This window comes from Physella acuta, unplaced genomic scaffold (assembly GCF_028476545.2).
Source record: "Physella acuta isolate Inbredline_101_S28 unplaced genomic scaffold, ASM2847654v3 ptg001952l, whole genome shotgun sequence".
Lineage (NCBI taxonomy): Eukaryota > Metazoa > Mollusca > Gastropoda > Physidae > Physella > Physella acuta.
In genome coordinates this window covers 23230-39414 of record NW_026733457.1, presented here as the reverse complement: position 1 = coordinate 39414, position 16185 = coordinate 23230, and the positions used below count along the sequence as shown (strand labels likewise).

The 16185-nt window shown below is 32.1% G+C and overlaps 1 protein-coding gene across 1 annotated transcript; it reads left to right on the top strand.

Moving 5' to 3' along the window:
• The first annotated feature begins 7959 nt into the window (after window positions 1–7959).
• Window positions 7960–15665, top strand: LOC131931370 (mitogen-activated protein kinase kinase kinase 2-like). Its single transcript, XM_059288160.1, has 8 exons — window positions 7960–7987; window positions 9679–9815; window positions 12138–12387; window positions 12571–12731; window positions 13318–13437; window positions 13530–13659; window positions 14049–14226; window positions 15413–15665. The coding sequence occupies exons 1-8, from the start codon at window positions 7960–7962 to the stop codon at window positions 15663–15665; spliced, it is 1257 nt and encodes a 418-aa protein (XP_059144143.1).
• The last annotated feature ends 520 nt before the right edge of the window (window positions 15666–16185 follow it).

Sequence of the window (16185 nt, the reverse complement as noted above, 5' to 3'; positions counted from 1 at the left end):
CTAATTGGAGTAAGTGCATTTTTTGAATATTTGCATACGATTTAGAGGTCGGTTTTCATCATGCCTTCCATGAGAAAATGTTGCTTGTGCTATTATTGTTATCATATATATAGAGAGTTTCTTCTAGACATCTCTTCGGGGGGGCTTTGGTCCCCCCCCCCCCGACAAATCTTTACCGCCCCCACCCCCCGAACGAAATTAAATTTATATAATTTATATAGAAAAAATATATACTTTACACAGTGTCCGCCCCCTCCCCCCCCCCCCCCCCCGAAGAAAGTCTACCGCCCACCCGAAAATTTCAAGTACCCCCCCTCCCCCAGAGAAAAAAGTCTGTTTTAATGAGAGGTTTTTCAGATTTTAAAAATATCCCCTGAACAGCATCTTTGCCCTCATGATTCCCTTGCATTTTAATTGTAATTTGTTTTTCTTACATTTGTTATAAATCTACATTTGTTCTGATGCTCATGCTTTTGGCAATGTTTGAATCAATTTAGTATCATAGTCTTATTGTGTTAAGTTTTTTAACTGTGGCCAGTGCCAGCGCCATGTTATTTAGCGCCCTAGGCAAAACTTATTAAAAAGCCCTGCCCCCCCACCCCCCCCCGCAAATTTTTGGGTCCCCATTTATATATATATATATATATATATATATATATATATATATATATATATATATATATATATATATATATAAGTAGACTGTCTCACTAAAATTTAAATTAAACCATGTGACCTATTTCATTGCAAAGAATATCCATCATAAGACATCAGGAGCCACCCCCCTCCCGATTACACTACCGCATAGGCGCTTCGTACCAACCCTGGCTCCTTAAAACTAACAGGCGCCATCGTGCCAAATAGACAATAGCGTAACTGTATACGATTTATTATAAATTGCCAAAAATATATATTTAAGAAGTCGTTTTTAATAATTTCTAAATTTGCCTGTAATTTAGTTATTGGCAAATCAATTTATATTTGCTGTGTTATAGATACCAGATAGAGATACAATATTGGACAGCATTAAGGATATAATAGACGAATTTTCCAGAATGAAACAGTTTGACCCTTTACATTTCTACATATGTCAAAAAAGTTTGAACAAAATTTTTAGAGCAATCGAAGAAACCAGCCAAGTGTATGATTTCTTGTCAGCCCTTGTACAATACTGTTATCCAGGTAATGATGTGTTTCTGAAACTGTTTTTGTCAATTCATGTTATATTTATATAAAATTTAATATACTATACTAGTCCAGCTGCAGGGGTAATTTTGCTCCAAAACTAGTGTCAAATCTTACTAGACCAACCCCCAAGCTTCCCACGGTCTATACTGACCAGTCATTGAGCGTTCAAGCAATAAACTATAGACCGTCACTATACACAGCGTCACTATAGTGATCTGATTGGCCGGCCTCCAGGTTTTCTCACGGCCATACGTCATAGCTCTTGCATGACCGCTCAGTCAGTGATCATGCCAATGCACTTCATTTTAATTACCTGGCCGGGTATTCGAGCGCTGTTTAAACTTCTCCTTTTGTTGGGGGGCGTCAGGTTGCTTCCACTTCGATAGGTCAACCCAGGCCAAACCAGGTAAAGATCCCGTGGAATCGTTACAATAGACATAATAAAACAAATCATGTAGGATTAACAGACGCTATATGGTCAGTCAAGAAAATTATTAAACTGGTTATTGTATATGTTAAATAAAATGTTCATATCCCATAAAGATATGATATTGATATGCTGGCAAATACTTGCGACCTTAATGTACATAAGAACAGGGACAGAACTACAGTGCCGCCAGACCCCGCAATGCGGGGGTGGGGGGCACGCCGTTTAGGGGGCCGACAGCCGCCTATAATCATTTTTTTTTATAGTTAAAATTAATTTTCTTGCATTTTTGACCTGTTGGTTGTTTTGAAAAAAAGAATACTGTAGCTGCGGTTGGAGTATCTTTATTCGATAGACACCATCCCACGCTCTTGAATATTCTTTTTCCTACAATCAAACACGCTGTTGTCGGCAAAATTCTTTTGAAAAAACATCAATTGCGCGAGAGGCCGCTAGATATTAAGACGGCTTTTTGAGACCATCCCAAATTTGGTACTGATGGATAAAAGCACATCGGTGCTTTGTTGTCAATTTAAGTTTCTTTCTCAGACTTCCCCTCCCGCTCTTAGCCTTACAAGAAGCGAGTAGATAGCGCCTCAACAACTAAGCTGGCTCGTATCGGTGGTAGTGTTGACAAACTAACGCTCCAACAACTAATATCCAAGAAATAAAGTGCCGACATTGTTTACGTTTAATAACCACTGTTCTAGAAAACAAGGCAAACGTCTCAAATAAATACACGAATTATAGCGTGTTATATATATATATATATATATATATATATATATATATATATATATATATATATATATATTAGTTCCATCACTGGCACCTTGATAGTGGTTTTATAAATAATAAACAGATAACATATCTAATAATGTAGTGATGTTATACAGTAGCTAAGACATGCTGTTGCGTAAAAAAATGTAAAAATATAGCCTACACATGAGCTGTAGTGCGAAAGATAGGCGAACGTTCAAATCACTTCCTTAAATTATTTCCCTTTTTCAAATAGTCAAATAGGGGTGCTCATAAGCTCCTTTTAATAGATTTTTAATAATCAAATGAAACAGCAATAACTTATCTTACTATTATTTTAAAAAAAAAATACTATAGAAAGGTATAGTATAAAAATGAAATATAGATAAAATTAATAATGTAAATAAAAAAAATCATAAAAATAAACATAATACTAGACACCATTACTTATACAAAGTTTCATGATTTATATACTTTTGACCGACGAAATGATTAGATGTATTAAGGCAAACATAAATGAAAACAGATACTTTCAAAACACACCAATGCACTCATACACATGACATGTTGTTGTGTTTAGATTTAAATGAATATTTTTTTTCATAACCCGATCAGGCCAGAAATGAGTATCCTATGTTCGTATCGTGTGTTTCTATGTATATATATATATATATATATATATATATATATATATATATATATATATATATATATATATATATATATATATATATATATACATAGAAACACACGGGGGGGGGGGGGCCCAAAAACTTTTTTTTTGCGGGGTGGCTCATTTTTTCTAGTTCCGCCACTGCATAAGAATCACAGTTCTTGTGCTTAGATCTTAAACTTGCCTCTTATTTGTTTTGTCAAGAAAGATTGTCATATTATAGGCCCTATTTGACTGTTAAGTTTTCGGCTAGATTTAGATGTCGGTACAGGAGTTTTAAGGCGATGTGACGATTTAGTGTAATGTTTGCGTTCTTAGTAAAAAGAAAACAATATTATGACTTTTCTTATAAACACACACAATTATTAATGAATTTAAAGCTTACGAATACACATATTCAGAGATAACTTTTGAGAACATATTTAAACGATGTGGTTATTAACAATGAAATAATAATGACATAATAATTTTATTGTAAAAATGTATTAAAATGTTTCGACTTTATTATTTTTATGTTTAATATACAAAATAATTATTATATTGTATTTGTTTTCAGGATTATGCATGAAGTATGCCATTGAAGAAGAACTTTTGAATACTACTTCGCAGAGATTTTCACTTTCTTTAATACGTGATATGTTACTTACTTTCGCGGGTGGCTGCTTTTACTCTGCTGAGTTTTCATTGGTAAATATGGTAAACTGTAGAATTACCAGGCGACTATCGCTTTAATGAGCGCAATCCACTAGAGGTACGGAGGTACGGAGAGTTAATAAAATCGATTACTATTTCGATTAAGGGGTCGGTTACCCAGGACGGTGCTATCTATAAGTCGAAATAGGCGGCCGCTTGGGGGCTAAGCATAAGTGGCGCAAAAATGTGTAATCGCTATTATTAAAACGTTCCTAATAATTAGTAACTTTTCGGTGCCCAGGACGAACAATCAATTTGGCGCCCCCTCTGCAAATTAGGCCTAAAATAGTTATTCGCGTTGTTGAAAATGCGCCACCAACCCACATTTGGACAGGCCGGATCTCTTTTTAAAAGTTATTTTGCCTTTTTTATTTTTGTCTCCCACAATTGATACAGGAAACAAAAAAAGTCCGTAATGCCAAGAAGCAGTCAATATTCTTTATTTTGACTGTAGGCTTATATAATTTAGTAACGAGAGTTTTATATTATTATCAACGATGTTTGGCGGCCACCCCGCCTGCCCTCCCATAGCCACGCCTCTGGTAATATTATGAGATGATTATTGTATTTAAACTAAATCTTTTAATTTTAAACATTTCCTATTATTATATAATTTTTATGTTGATTTAGTGATTTAGTGATTACTCCATGACGCGTCGAATTAAAACGCGTGAAATGTTTTAATAGGGCTTGTAAGTCTCGTTTTCACTCACTTTGAATTAGAAATCTCGTTAGCCAGGGAGAGATTTCGATTTTCAAACTAAATTAATTGTTGGCAAACAAGATCGTAAATAGAATTTCAAAGTAGAATTCTACTACACTATCTTGGATATGTGATCATATTCTATTGAAGAGATATTGCAACAATTAGCACATTATATACTGTTGCGAAGAGAATAAAAACACTATGGCTAGCATATATAAGATTAAGACGTTTAAAAACTCGATTATTTCAGGCGAGAAATGAGTTTGAGCCTACCTCTGTGTGGTTTGTTGTCTCATGGTGGATTTATTTTGCAATGATAATATATATATATATATATATATATATATATATATATATATATATATATATATATATATATATATATATATATATATATTGCGAAGAGGGGGCGGTTTGATACGTTTTGCCTAGGATGCTAAATATCTTGGTGCCGGCACTGCGGTTACTCTACGCGTTTACTAAAGGTGTCGTCCCAAACAAATGTTGCTTTTTCGGTGGAGTGTCAATCCTCTCTTAAATATTTTATTTTTATTTTAGCTGGATACAACATAGATTTGACATCAAATTTTACAATGCTTCGTCATGCTGTCGCGCCTAAATGTTGTCAACAGATGCGGACCGCACCTCTGCCCCCCCCCTACCGCCTTGTGACGCTAATGTGTTTGGTTTCTTTTAAAAAAAAAAAACAACAAATAGACTATAAGCCTGTAACATTGTTACCAAACTATGGGGTAGTCGGCCTGTATAATAATATAAACAAATAAACAAAAAATATGTATACAATACAAAATGTACAGAATATTTATATTAATTAAAACCCTACATCGTAAATAAACCTTGACTTCTTCGTTAAACTCTATTGTAGCGTAACGTCTAACAAAGGGGCCCCACTGATAATTTTTGCATAGGGGCCCAAAAAACCTTAACTACGCCGTTGACAAACACAGTGTATAATGAAAACCTGCTGTACAGCAGATGGACGTTTGTATATGAAACGCCTTTTCATTGCGTCGTTCACCTGTTGTAGAGTGTGGACTTGACACATGGACCCCTTCCAGCTTTCTTCAGTTAGCTTAAGCTCAATACTTTCAATAAACTTCTATATGAAATGGTCTTTTTAACCTAATTTTTTATTTAGATTTGCACGATTGAATAGGATGTGTTTAGCTATTACAAATAATGCATTTAAATTAACGCAATTGTGAAAATATGTGTTTTGAACCTAACATTTTAAAATAGTTCATTTAGCAATACTAATATACATATCAGCTTAAATTTAAATTGTTTTCCTTCCATTTAATATTGTTAAAGTTTATCAGTTTTTTTTCTCTTAGCGCTTGGCTGAGTGTAATATTGTCAAGGTACTAACAGACTATCTGATCACATACAAGGATATAGAGGTAACATATTTATAGATATATTAAAATACACATATTATTTTTTTTTAAACTAAATTACTGCAATAGTTTTTTCGCTGTTAAATGAAATCTTTGTAAAACCCATAAAAGGTGGTATCTCGTTTTGAATAGTATTAGCTTTCCTAAAAAAAAAAAAACTAATACAATCAAAATGACAATCTTCTTATATTTAACTACACTTTGGGTGGTAATTATTACTATTGTATGATATTAATACCACTAACTTTTATTAATATTAACATGTAGTGTAAGCCGGTACAATTTTCCAGAAGTATAACATTAAGCAGTAATATTTTATAAAGCATCTCTATTTGTTCACTTGTTTCATTTTTAGAAAACAATCATCAATACATGATGTCGCGTTTTTTTAAACAAAAATTCTTACTCACTCCCCTTCCCATCGTCACCAACTACAAATTGCAGATTAACTATTTTTTTAACCATCGATTTATTTCTAAAATAATGACAGAGCTTGGTCAACATAGAATATATTAAACAATTTATATTACAATTTTGCAAACAAAAACTAATATTTTCTTGAACGAGAAAAAACGGATATAATTTCGTTTCCAACATTTTTTATTCTAAAATGCAAAATTGTGACGTCACATTGTTTGACCCATTCTTACGAACCCCCTCACTATTAACGTGTCGTCATTTATTAACGACCCAAGTATCATACAATAATAAACGTCCACAACTACAGACGGGGGCTGATTTTTACATAACGACCTAGATAAACTTCTTCCCACATACACAACCACTCCATCGCGGTCAATGCAATAAACCACCTTCAAACTTATTGGCCTACATTAAACCTTCAAGTTTCACAAACGAAAGATGACTGTCTTTCTATCGTAATCTTAGCAATAATTATCCTACACAAACAAACTTTACTTAAAAGCGTAATAATCAAGCATATAATTTATTTATAAAGTTACAAAAAACTCGTAATAAATTTCCGGCATCACTTTTCCTAAATATACACCATCACCATTAGTTATATTTAACTTGTCTTTTCTTCTCAAATGTTTTATAAGCAATCACTTCTTTATAATGGGGAAAACTTTATTAAAATTCAATTCTGCAATCAATTCGTGGCAATATAAGCATATTTTTCAAAATATACCACCTAGTGTTTTTTTTTATTTTTATATATGCGCATATAGCACATACACCACACCACACCATAGTATATATATATATATATATATATATATATATATATATATATATATATATATATATATATATATATATATATATATATATATATATACTGCTTACTCGTGATTCGATACCTTTGAGAATTTAAATACAAAAAAATAAAAGTTTTAAATTACAAGTACTTGTTTTGAATTGTCTGTTTCTTAATGAAGTCGATTTAAATGTTCAAAAATCAGAGTAATTTACATAATTGTTATTTTCCCTTAATATAACAGTATGCCAATTTTTTCAGTGTTCAAAAACGCATTATGTAACAAACAATTTGATGGTTATTATATATAACATCGCAATCAAGAAAGACGCTTTTCAATACTTTAACAATAACGATATAGTAAAGGTAAGTTAGATTATTTTAAAGATGTACAATAGTTATATTTTTTTCTAAGTAATATTTATGTAATGATTTTCCATGTAATGATTTACGGTAGAAATAGCGAATTAAGTTGTTTTTTATAAGGCATGTTGGTTATTTACATAATTTTATACACCCTGAATAGCTTTATTAATTAAGTTTAACATTTGTTATAGGAATAAAATATTTTTTACATATGGATCTCCTATTTCCATAACGCTATGATGTTACATATTTCTATTGACAAATTAGTACTTACACTAAATTTAATATTTTTATATTCGAATAGACATAGCAGAAACCTATTAAAATGCATTGAAGACATACTATTTCATTATTGTGTTTTAAGCTTTTTGATACAATACTGAGTTATGTAACGAGGCGAAATACGCTTTTGTCTTGCTAGTCTAAGTATTATTTATGATTTATGTTGATACATCGAATTCCCGAGGATACTGGTTCAAATTACTTTTACCCGTAGGCTGTTTTATGCAAATGACATCTCTAAGACGAGACTTTACCGGTATGGGAAAATCGCCCAAATCGTCAGTTTGATCTTGTGGTTTTCGCCACATTAAGAAAATCATCTATTCGAGCAAACGTTATTCTGATGTTTTGATTGCAAATGTCTTCTAGCCATTAGCATAATATTTTGAAGTAAATTTTCTTGCAAATGTATCAGTAGGGCTATCCAATTTTTAATACAAATCTTTGTCGGCCATCATAGCTTTTTATCACGGCCTTTTTATGCTGTTGGCTTCATGACACAAACTCAAAAAACAAATACCAACCTCTCTCCTCTCTCCCCCTTTGTTATTACATATTATAGTCTGATTTATAACACTAAACAACCCACGTCCAGGAAATGTTCATGATTTTATTGGTTCATTTTCTTCCCGCTCTCTACCTCTCTGCTTCCTTTCTTTAGCGCATGCGCACACCCACCTTATATTTTAGATTTATATCGCCTTTTTAAGACACATATTCGAAACATACATTCATCTACATTTGACTGTTACACTTTTCATATTAATTATTGTGTTCAGTATTTTTTTTATTTAGCTTCTCGTTATATTTTCTGGAAAGTTATTAATAAATTATTCAATGAATTGTTCAGTAAAAATGATTAAAATGTATAATATGCGGATCATTATCTAAAAACAAGCATAATAATAATGTGTATACCATTATCTGCTTGTGACCTAAGGATAAGACCAGGATAAGACTCTTCTCATGTTACCACACGCTAGATCCTAATTAATAAACTTGTTTTAAGATGATGCCATTTTATTCAGGAAAGATGAAATTTTTAAATCCCGCCAAAGTACAGGTTTTTGGTTTAACAAGATTTTAAATTACTATACCTAATTTCTTATCTAAACCCAGTCATATTGATTTATAATGTATTGATGTAAACACTTTTTTAATGTTGTTGATTTCATGTTTTCTACAATACAATGTTGTATGATTCAGGCGATTTTGAACTTCAACTTTAAACACCAAAGGCCATTACTGGTTTCAAAGCTGCTACTTTTGCAAATCGGTAATTTACAAAGTGAGACCCGCGGTAATTATTTTTCACTACAATTACATAACTTTAAATGTAATATTAAATACAAATTTAGATATAAATGTTACTGTATATGTCTACTTCATGGTGTCCAGTCACTTAATCCCCAGACACCCATTCAGGGACACGTTACCTCATAATTACGACTTGGGCACTTAATCCTCAGATACGTAACAGATTAAGATAGTTATTTGAATTTCAATAAAAAGTATCTCTCTGTATTGGAAGAGAAATAAAGAAACATAGCCTATTAAATATGTTATAAAATATTTACTTTTAGAAATTTGAATGTATTTAGTATATTGAGAAAGAACATTGCCATGTTTTCTATTAGGTTCGAGTTTCAAATTAAAGGTCATTGTGATATACAAGTCTTTATTAAACTAAGCTAACAGTTACAATCGATTTTGAGTATTAACTTGCCTTGTTAGCACATTGAACAATATTGCTCTATCATTGTAACAGGCATTGCTTAAAGGAAATCACAACAGTAAATAATACTTAGGTACTTTCAATTTAGCTCGTTTGCTGGTATGAATTAACCGAGTGTCGAAATTATCTTTTTTTATGGAGGAAATTCATTTTCTAATGAATTAATATCGTTGTGTAATAATGATTTCTTTTTTTTTAACTTATGCCTCTAGGAGAAATAAAGCGGTTTTTACTAGATGGGATAACTAAAGCCGCGGAAGCTGAAGACAGAATACATCAAACATTTAAACTGTATGCCTTACTTCAAGGATTGTCAAGATATACCATTACTGAAGAGGAATGGGATGAGGTATCACATTTTTTTCCCTTAAATATCTAGAGTTGCAGAGCTGCAACATACGTATTACCTTCCCATTAAATATTAGCCGAAACATGTTTCTCTGAACATGGTGCCTAGTAGTTTCTCCGTGATGAACAATGGCGAAACACCAGAGTAATTATAATTGTATATTGGCAAATGCCTATCCACAAAAAAAAAACAACTTATACCTCCGAAGAGAGTAGAAGATAGAGTGACGGGACTGCATCGACTATACATTACAGGTCACATAACTAATGATCTCCGTAGTAGTTTTGAATATGTCAAATCCATTTTAGTCACTCTTTAGCTTATAAGTGGATGCTATTTTTTTGTTTTCTTTGTTCACCAGCTTTCTTAATAATGTATTGTGATTCACTAGGTATCACATTAAGTGGCTAATATTGAATTTTATGTGACTCTCTCTATTATATGTTTTTGTATGAAACTTTCGGGTTATCAACTTACACTATTACTTCATACCGCTCTGTTCCATTTTTCGACGCAAAGTAGAGTTTTACTATTTCATCATTTTGCAATGAAAAAAATAACATATTTTCAGTATTCCTTTCTCTTTTTAAACATTTTGCCACACCTCCTGGATGCTTAGTGTCGTCTGTTTATTTAAAAATACATGCAAAATGTATTTTATTCATATAATTATATTAATTGCTTAACTACTTTGTTGTAACTCGAGATAGTGGACATATTAAATATTTACTGCATTATGCTATCATTAAATAAACCGGGAGTGATCTCCCCTAAACTTTCTCGAATATTCTTATATAAAATAACAGGGGATGGGAACTCGGGCTATAGACATGATTTTTAATCCATTTTAAATACTTAAAGTTTTAAAAATAAAATCTCGTAGACAAATAAATTGCACACCAAGTGAACGCCAAATAAAAAAGCGCATAATAGTGCGCAATATTATTAGTACTTTTAAAATTTACATTAGTTTTTTGAGAAATCGGAAGTAGCGTAAATTACTACTTCCATTCAACGGAAATTACACAAAATTTAACACAAGGTAGAAAATTAGATCTTTTACTTACATGTAAAATTTCATTTATCTATCTGAAATAGTACTCAAGTTATAGGCTTTTGAAAAATTCAAAGTAGAAAAAGTACCACTTCCGGTTATCGGAAAGCGCTCAAAAGTTGATACGGATCTACGATTTTGATAAAATACTTATATATGAAATTTCATCAACCTAGCTGTAACGGTACTCAAGTTATCGTGTTTACACACGGACACACAGACACACACACACACACACAGACATACGGACAGAATTGCAAAGCCCAGTTTTTCAGACTGGATTACGCATAAAACCTCTTAATTTTGATAAATCTGGATTGATAATTTTTGCCCGATTAAAATAAGTCCTCTATACTTCGGATGTGATGAAGGACTGAGGTGTAATACGGTGAAAATTGTTACAATTTCAATTGATTTTTGTGCACGATTACAATACTTTCTCTATACTTCGTATATACGAGAAAGTAAAAAGGTAACTGATCGTAGCAGAATGTCTTGTACGCCCCTAAACCCAGGTGTGCTAAAAAGGGGCACTAGTCATGGTTAAAATACCGAATTACTTTGTTACTGGTTTATGTCCATTAGTATTTGACCATTCCAATGAGCGAGTGAGACTCAGTGCTTGATCGCACAATAGATCTAGCCCGCTTGTACGGTCAAGCAGCTGGGTCAGTGGTCACTATATCAAGCCATTGCATTTCTGTTGACCTAGGAGTTAGGAGAAGAGCGAGTGAATATGTAGAGAGTCGTAAGACAGATGGCGGGATAATAGTTTTACTGTCAAATACACAATTCCACAAATTAAATTACCTTCCAGATAATTGCCGTGCGACATTGAGACTAGCTTAATTTACTTTCCTCCCAATTACAACCTGTGAGTTATTACCTTGTAATTAGTCTGACGGTAATTTAATGAGCAAATAAGAAAACCAATATTTTACATAATAACTGCCATGTGTAGACAGTAAACGTAAAACACAAATTTTGTTTTCTAGCCATAAATCATTACCCTTACCATTTCTCTTACACTGACACGTTGCCATTATCATATCTGTACACATGCTTTTGATTAACATAGGCCTACACATTTTTATTTATTCACCTGTAATTTACATTTTAAAATACTTTGACAATGCAATAGTATTAAGTGTATAAGAAGTGGTCACACGCCGTTGTATATGGGACACTAAGCTTTTAATTCAACCAGACGAACTGTTACTTTAATTCAAACAGTTTATTTACATTCTACCCATCGATTTTCCTAACAGATTATTCCTATCATTCCACGTTTAAAAACTATACTGGCGCACGAGGACCCCCAAGAACAAGAACAAGCAACGGAGTTGTTGAAGCGGTTGAGTATAAATAAAGATGCGAGTGAGCAAATTATTACTGACGACACTTTCAATGACATTTTAAATAGACTAATGTGCAGTAATAATAAGGACCTTTCGCAAAATGCAAAATCAGTATTTTGGAGAACTGGAAGGGTGACGGGAATTTTGCCATCAAAAACAGGTTAGTAAATATTTCGTTTTTTATATTTATTTTAACAAATAAAATTATTCTTATTAAATCACTTTTGTTACACTATATGTTTGCATACAATACTTCATTTGATTATGAAATGAAGGAACTGCTAAAAAAGACACATGTTGTGTATTACTTTTTAATTCACAATTATTTTTTATATATAAATAGATAGTATATTTTCTGACGACTTACCTAAACATTTCGAAATAAGATCAACAATGATAGGCAAGGGTGCCTTCGGCAGAGTCTTTAAGGTAGTTGACATGGATAATCCAGATGAAGAAAAGTTTGTTGCAAAGAAAATAGAACCGACTTCAACAGAAACACTGGTAATCTATATTATACTAAAATTCAAGTTTTTATATGTTTGTATATTTAAGTGTTTGTCTGTTCCGGTACATGAGAGTAACTGCACTTTGCGTAGAGCTTTAAATTGCGTATTTGTGAAGAGAATAATGTTCTTTCTTACCAAATTGTTAAACATACATTTATTTAAAGGTATTAATTAGTCCTACTTATTTTTACACATGCTAGCCTAAATCGGTCTTTTTATAAAACACAAACATGTGGTGTCTGGGTTATATATATATATATATATATATATATATATATATATATATATATATATATATATATATATATATATATATATATAATATTAGATATTATATATATATATATATATAATATTAGATATTATATATATATATATATATATATAATATCTAATATTATATATATATATATATATATATATATATATAATATTAGATACTATATTTAAAATTTAAAATACCTCTCACGTGTTTTAAAATTACATTAAGTGATATGATAATAAAATAGCAAGTTATAAAAGTATAAGGGTGTTTCATTATTTTGTGTTAATAACATTTTGAAACAATTTTTTTTCACCAGGAGATATGTATAAAGGAGACAAAATTTCTTTTAAAAGCAAAACATGAAAGAATTGTTCAGTTTCACGGTTTTCAAAAAACAAAGGATGCATTCTATATATTCTTAGAATATTTGAAAAACGTAAGAAGAAGCGTTATTTTCCTTTCTAAAAATATTAATAACCGCTTATAAAACCATGATTGGTTTCAAATTGTTAATATGCTTTAATTCAGGGCACTCTGGAAGCGTATATTTCCAGAAGAGGAAATTTAAGCGAAGAAGTGACTCGGCACTTTACTGTTCAAATTCTGGAAGGGGTTGATTATTTACATAACAACAACATTCTTCACAGAGATATTAAAGGTAGACACCATTCTATTAGTTTTATGTAAAATTTGCTGCAGCCTACAGTGTCAATGTCCTTCGTTTGCGTACTAAACTCTATAATCTATAACATCATTTTTAGACTACACAATCTTAACAAAAATCTACTCTATTGCATTAGGAGTATAGTAGATACATAGTGAAATAAAAACAGACTTCTGGATTACTTATATTGGACAAGTTATTACAAGTATGATAACGTAGCAATTGTTTTTCTTTAGATAATGTTACAGCAAATGATCAGTAAGTTTTTCATGTGTAAGAAAACATTTTTGTTAAACATGATATTAACTAAATGTAAGATGTATTATAATTTATGTTGACAGATATAAACATTAGTTAATAATTTACACTTTAATTTACCATAGGGTGCAATATCCTTATGGCAGATGATATGAACATCAAGCTAACTGACTTTGGCATATCAGAATTTATCGACGGGAAAGGACTACCCACAGAACAAGGAACAGTTAGATACATGGCTCCAGAAGTTGTTTTTACTGAGGGCAACGTTATAAAATACTACACCAGCAGATCTGATATATGGTAAACAATGGATGTATTCTATTAAAATATATATATATATATATATATATATATAAATATATATATATTTATAAAGGAATAAATATATTCTTGTAAAAGAAAGGTACATCACAACGTGATATTAAATTGATATCCAGACCAAAATATTCTACAACAAATGTACCTTGTAAAAAAATTATTTGTGTGCGAATTGCTATTTTGAATAATTGAACCAGCGAGGATAATTCTTTTCTTGGTCAGTTGGAGATTATTAATCAATGTTACTTATTCCAACGTTTATTGGATATAATATTCAATTAAAGGCTTAGTATTCGTCTTTGAAATCAAATAACAAGTTACTTTTAAAGAAACAACAAACATTGTGTTTACTTTTGTATACAAGTGGACACCACTGCTACAACTCACCATGAATTGATGACTGTAATGCCCCATTTTATCCATGGTCTATTTCACGGTTAAAAATAAAACGTAGGTGCCATAGTGCTCACATGATAAACGGGGCGCCACATTGTACCATACCGGGGCGCCGGCGTGCGCGCCTAATTCAATTTAGTCAACGACCATAACGTAGGCGCCATAGCGTTCACTGGCGCCAAATCGCACCCTGCCGGAGGCCGCATGTGCAAAATATTTTTTTCTTTTGCAGAATTCATCTTGGAAATATTCTCACCTAATCCCCAAAGTTTATTGGCACGCTGCTGAACGGTGTCGAAACGCGTCCGACTTTTATTTTTTATATACCGTATTTAGAGAAAAATCGCACCCTTGCGGGGCGCCGCCCTTGTGAAATTAAAAAATAATGTTTTGCAGAACCCTTCACTATTGTATTCCAATCAACTATCTAAAGTTTCATGGCAATCGGATGAACGGTGTAAATACGCAATGGATTTTTATTTTGTATATACCATATATAGAGAATAATCGAATCTCGCCTTGCCAAAACGCCACCTCTGCGAGTTTGAAATTATTTATTTAGCTGAAACCTCCCCACGGAATAATTTCAACAACTTCCCAAAGTTTCTTGGTTATCGGATGAAAGGTGCAGCATGTCAAATATTCTAACGAGCTGTGTTGACCCAGATACTTCAATTGGAGTCGAGCTATGAATTCCTAACTCGTACACTCTATTCGTCGACAAAAACGTAATAATACAATTACTAAAATATGTGTTAAATATCATTTACAGGAGTGTCGGCTGCACTGTTATAGAAATGTTGACAGGAAAACCACCCAACTCTTCAGTCCCTACCCCACTGGCTATTTTTAGAACTGCAACTAAAGAACCGCTACATTACCAGCTTCCCCCATCATCATCAGTTTACTTACAAGAATTTTTAAACAAAGTTTTACACAGAGAACCCAAAGAAAGACCAACAGCTGACTGGCTGCTAAAAAACGAACCGTTCATCATTACAGTCTACAGAAGCGCTGATGATTAGGGACCCTTAATTTAAAAAAGACGGTTGGAATAGTAGATCTATTTTTACAACGGCATGCATCATGAGAGTGTATTACTAGTGTGTGAAGATAAACAGGCTAGGATAGTTTGCTTATTTGATTTCTATCTATTACACTATTTCATGTCATCAGTAATACGAGTATTGGTATGTCAGCGGCAAAGACCGGGATCCACGTGACTAGAAATTTATTTTGAGTCACCAATTTAGTTACATAGCGACTACAATGGCTTACGTTGCGTAATATCGACTTTACGGTCCTAGATGATCTATGAGCCAAACAATATAACTTAGATTGTCAGTTGAACAAATGTTAAGGCAGACTGTTGGAGTTTAAATAGGTTTATATGCAATCAATTAATTATAACAACATGAGTACAATATCTTCCAAGTTGATAGTTATAAAATTACAATAAGCTAGACATTTTTTAATAACAAAAGCATGTTACAGTTTTTACAGAGATTTACGCAAGTACAAATACATTCATTATGTTACAATTGT

Coding starts and splice junctions, on each gene's coding strand:
- LOC131931370 (XM_059288160.1), top strand. CDS start 7,960: ATGACATCTCTAAGACGAGACTTTACCG. Junction 7,988..9,678: donor TCTAAGACGAGACTTTACCG/GTATGGGAAAAT, acceptor TTATGCCTCTAG/GAGAAATAAAGCGGTTTTTA. Junction 12,732..13,317: donor CGACTTCAACAGAAACACTG/GTAATCTATATT, acceptor TTTTTTCACCAG/GAGATATGTATAAAGGAGAC.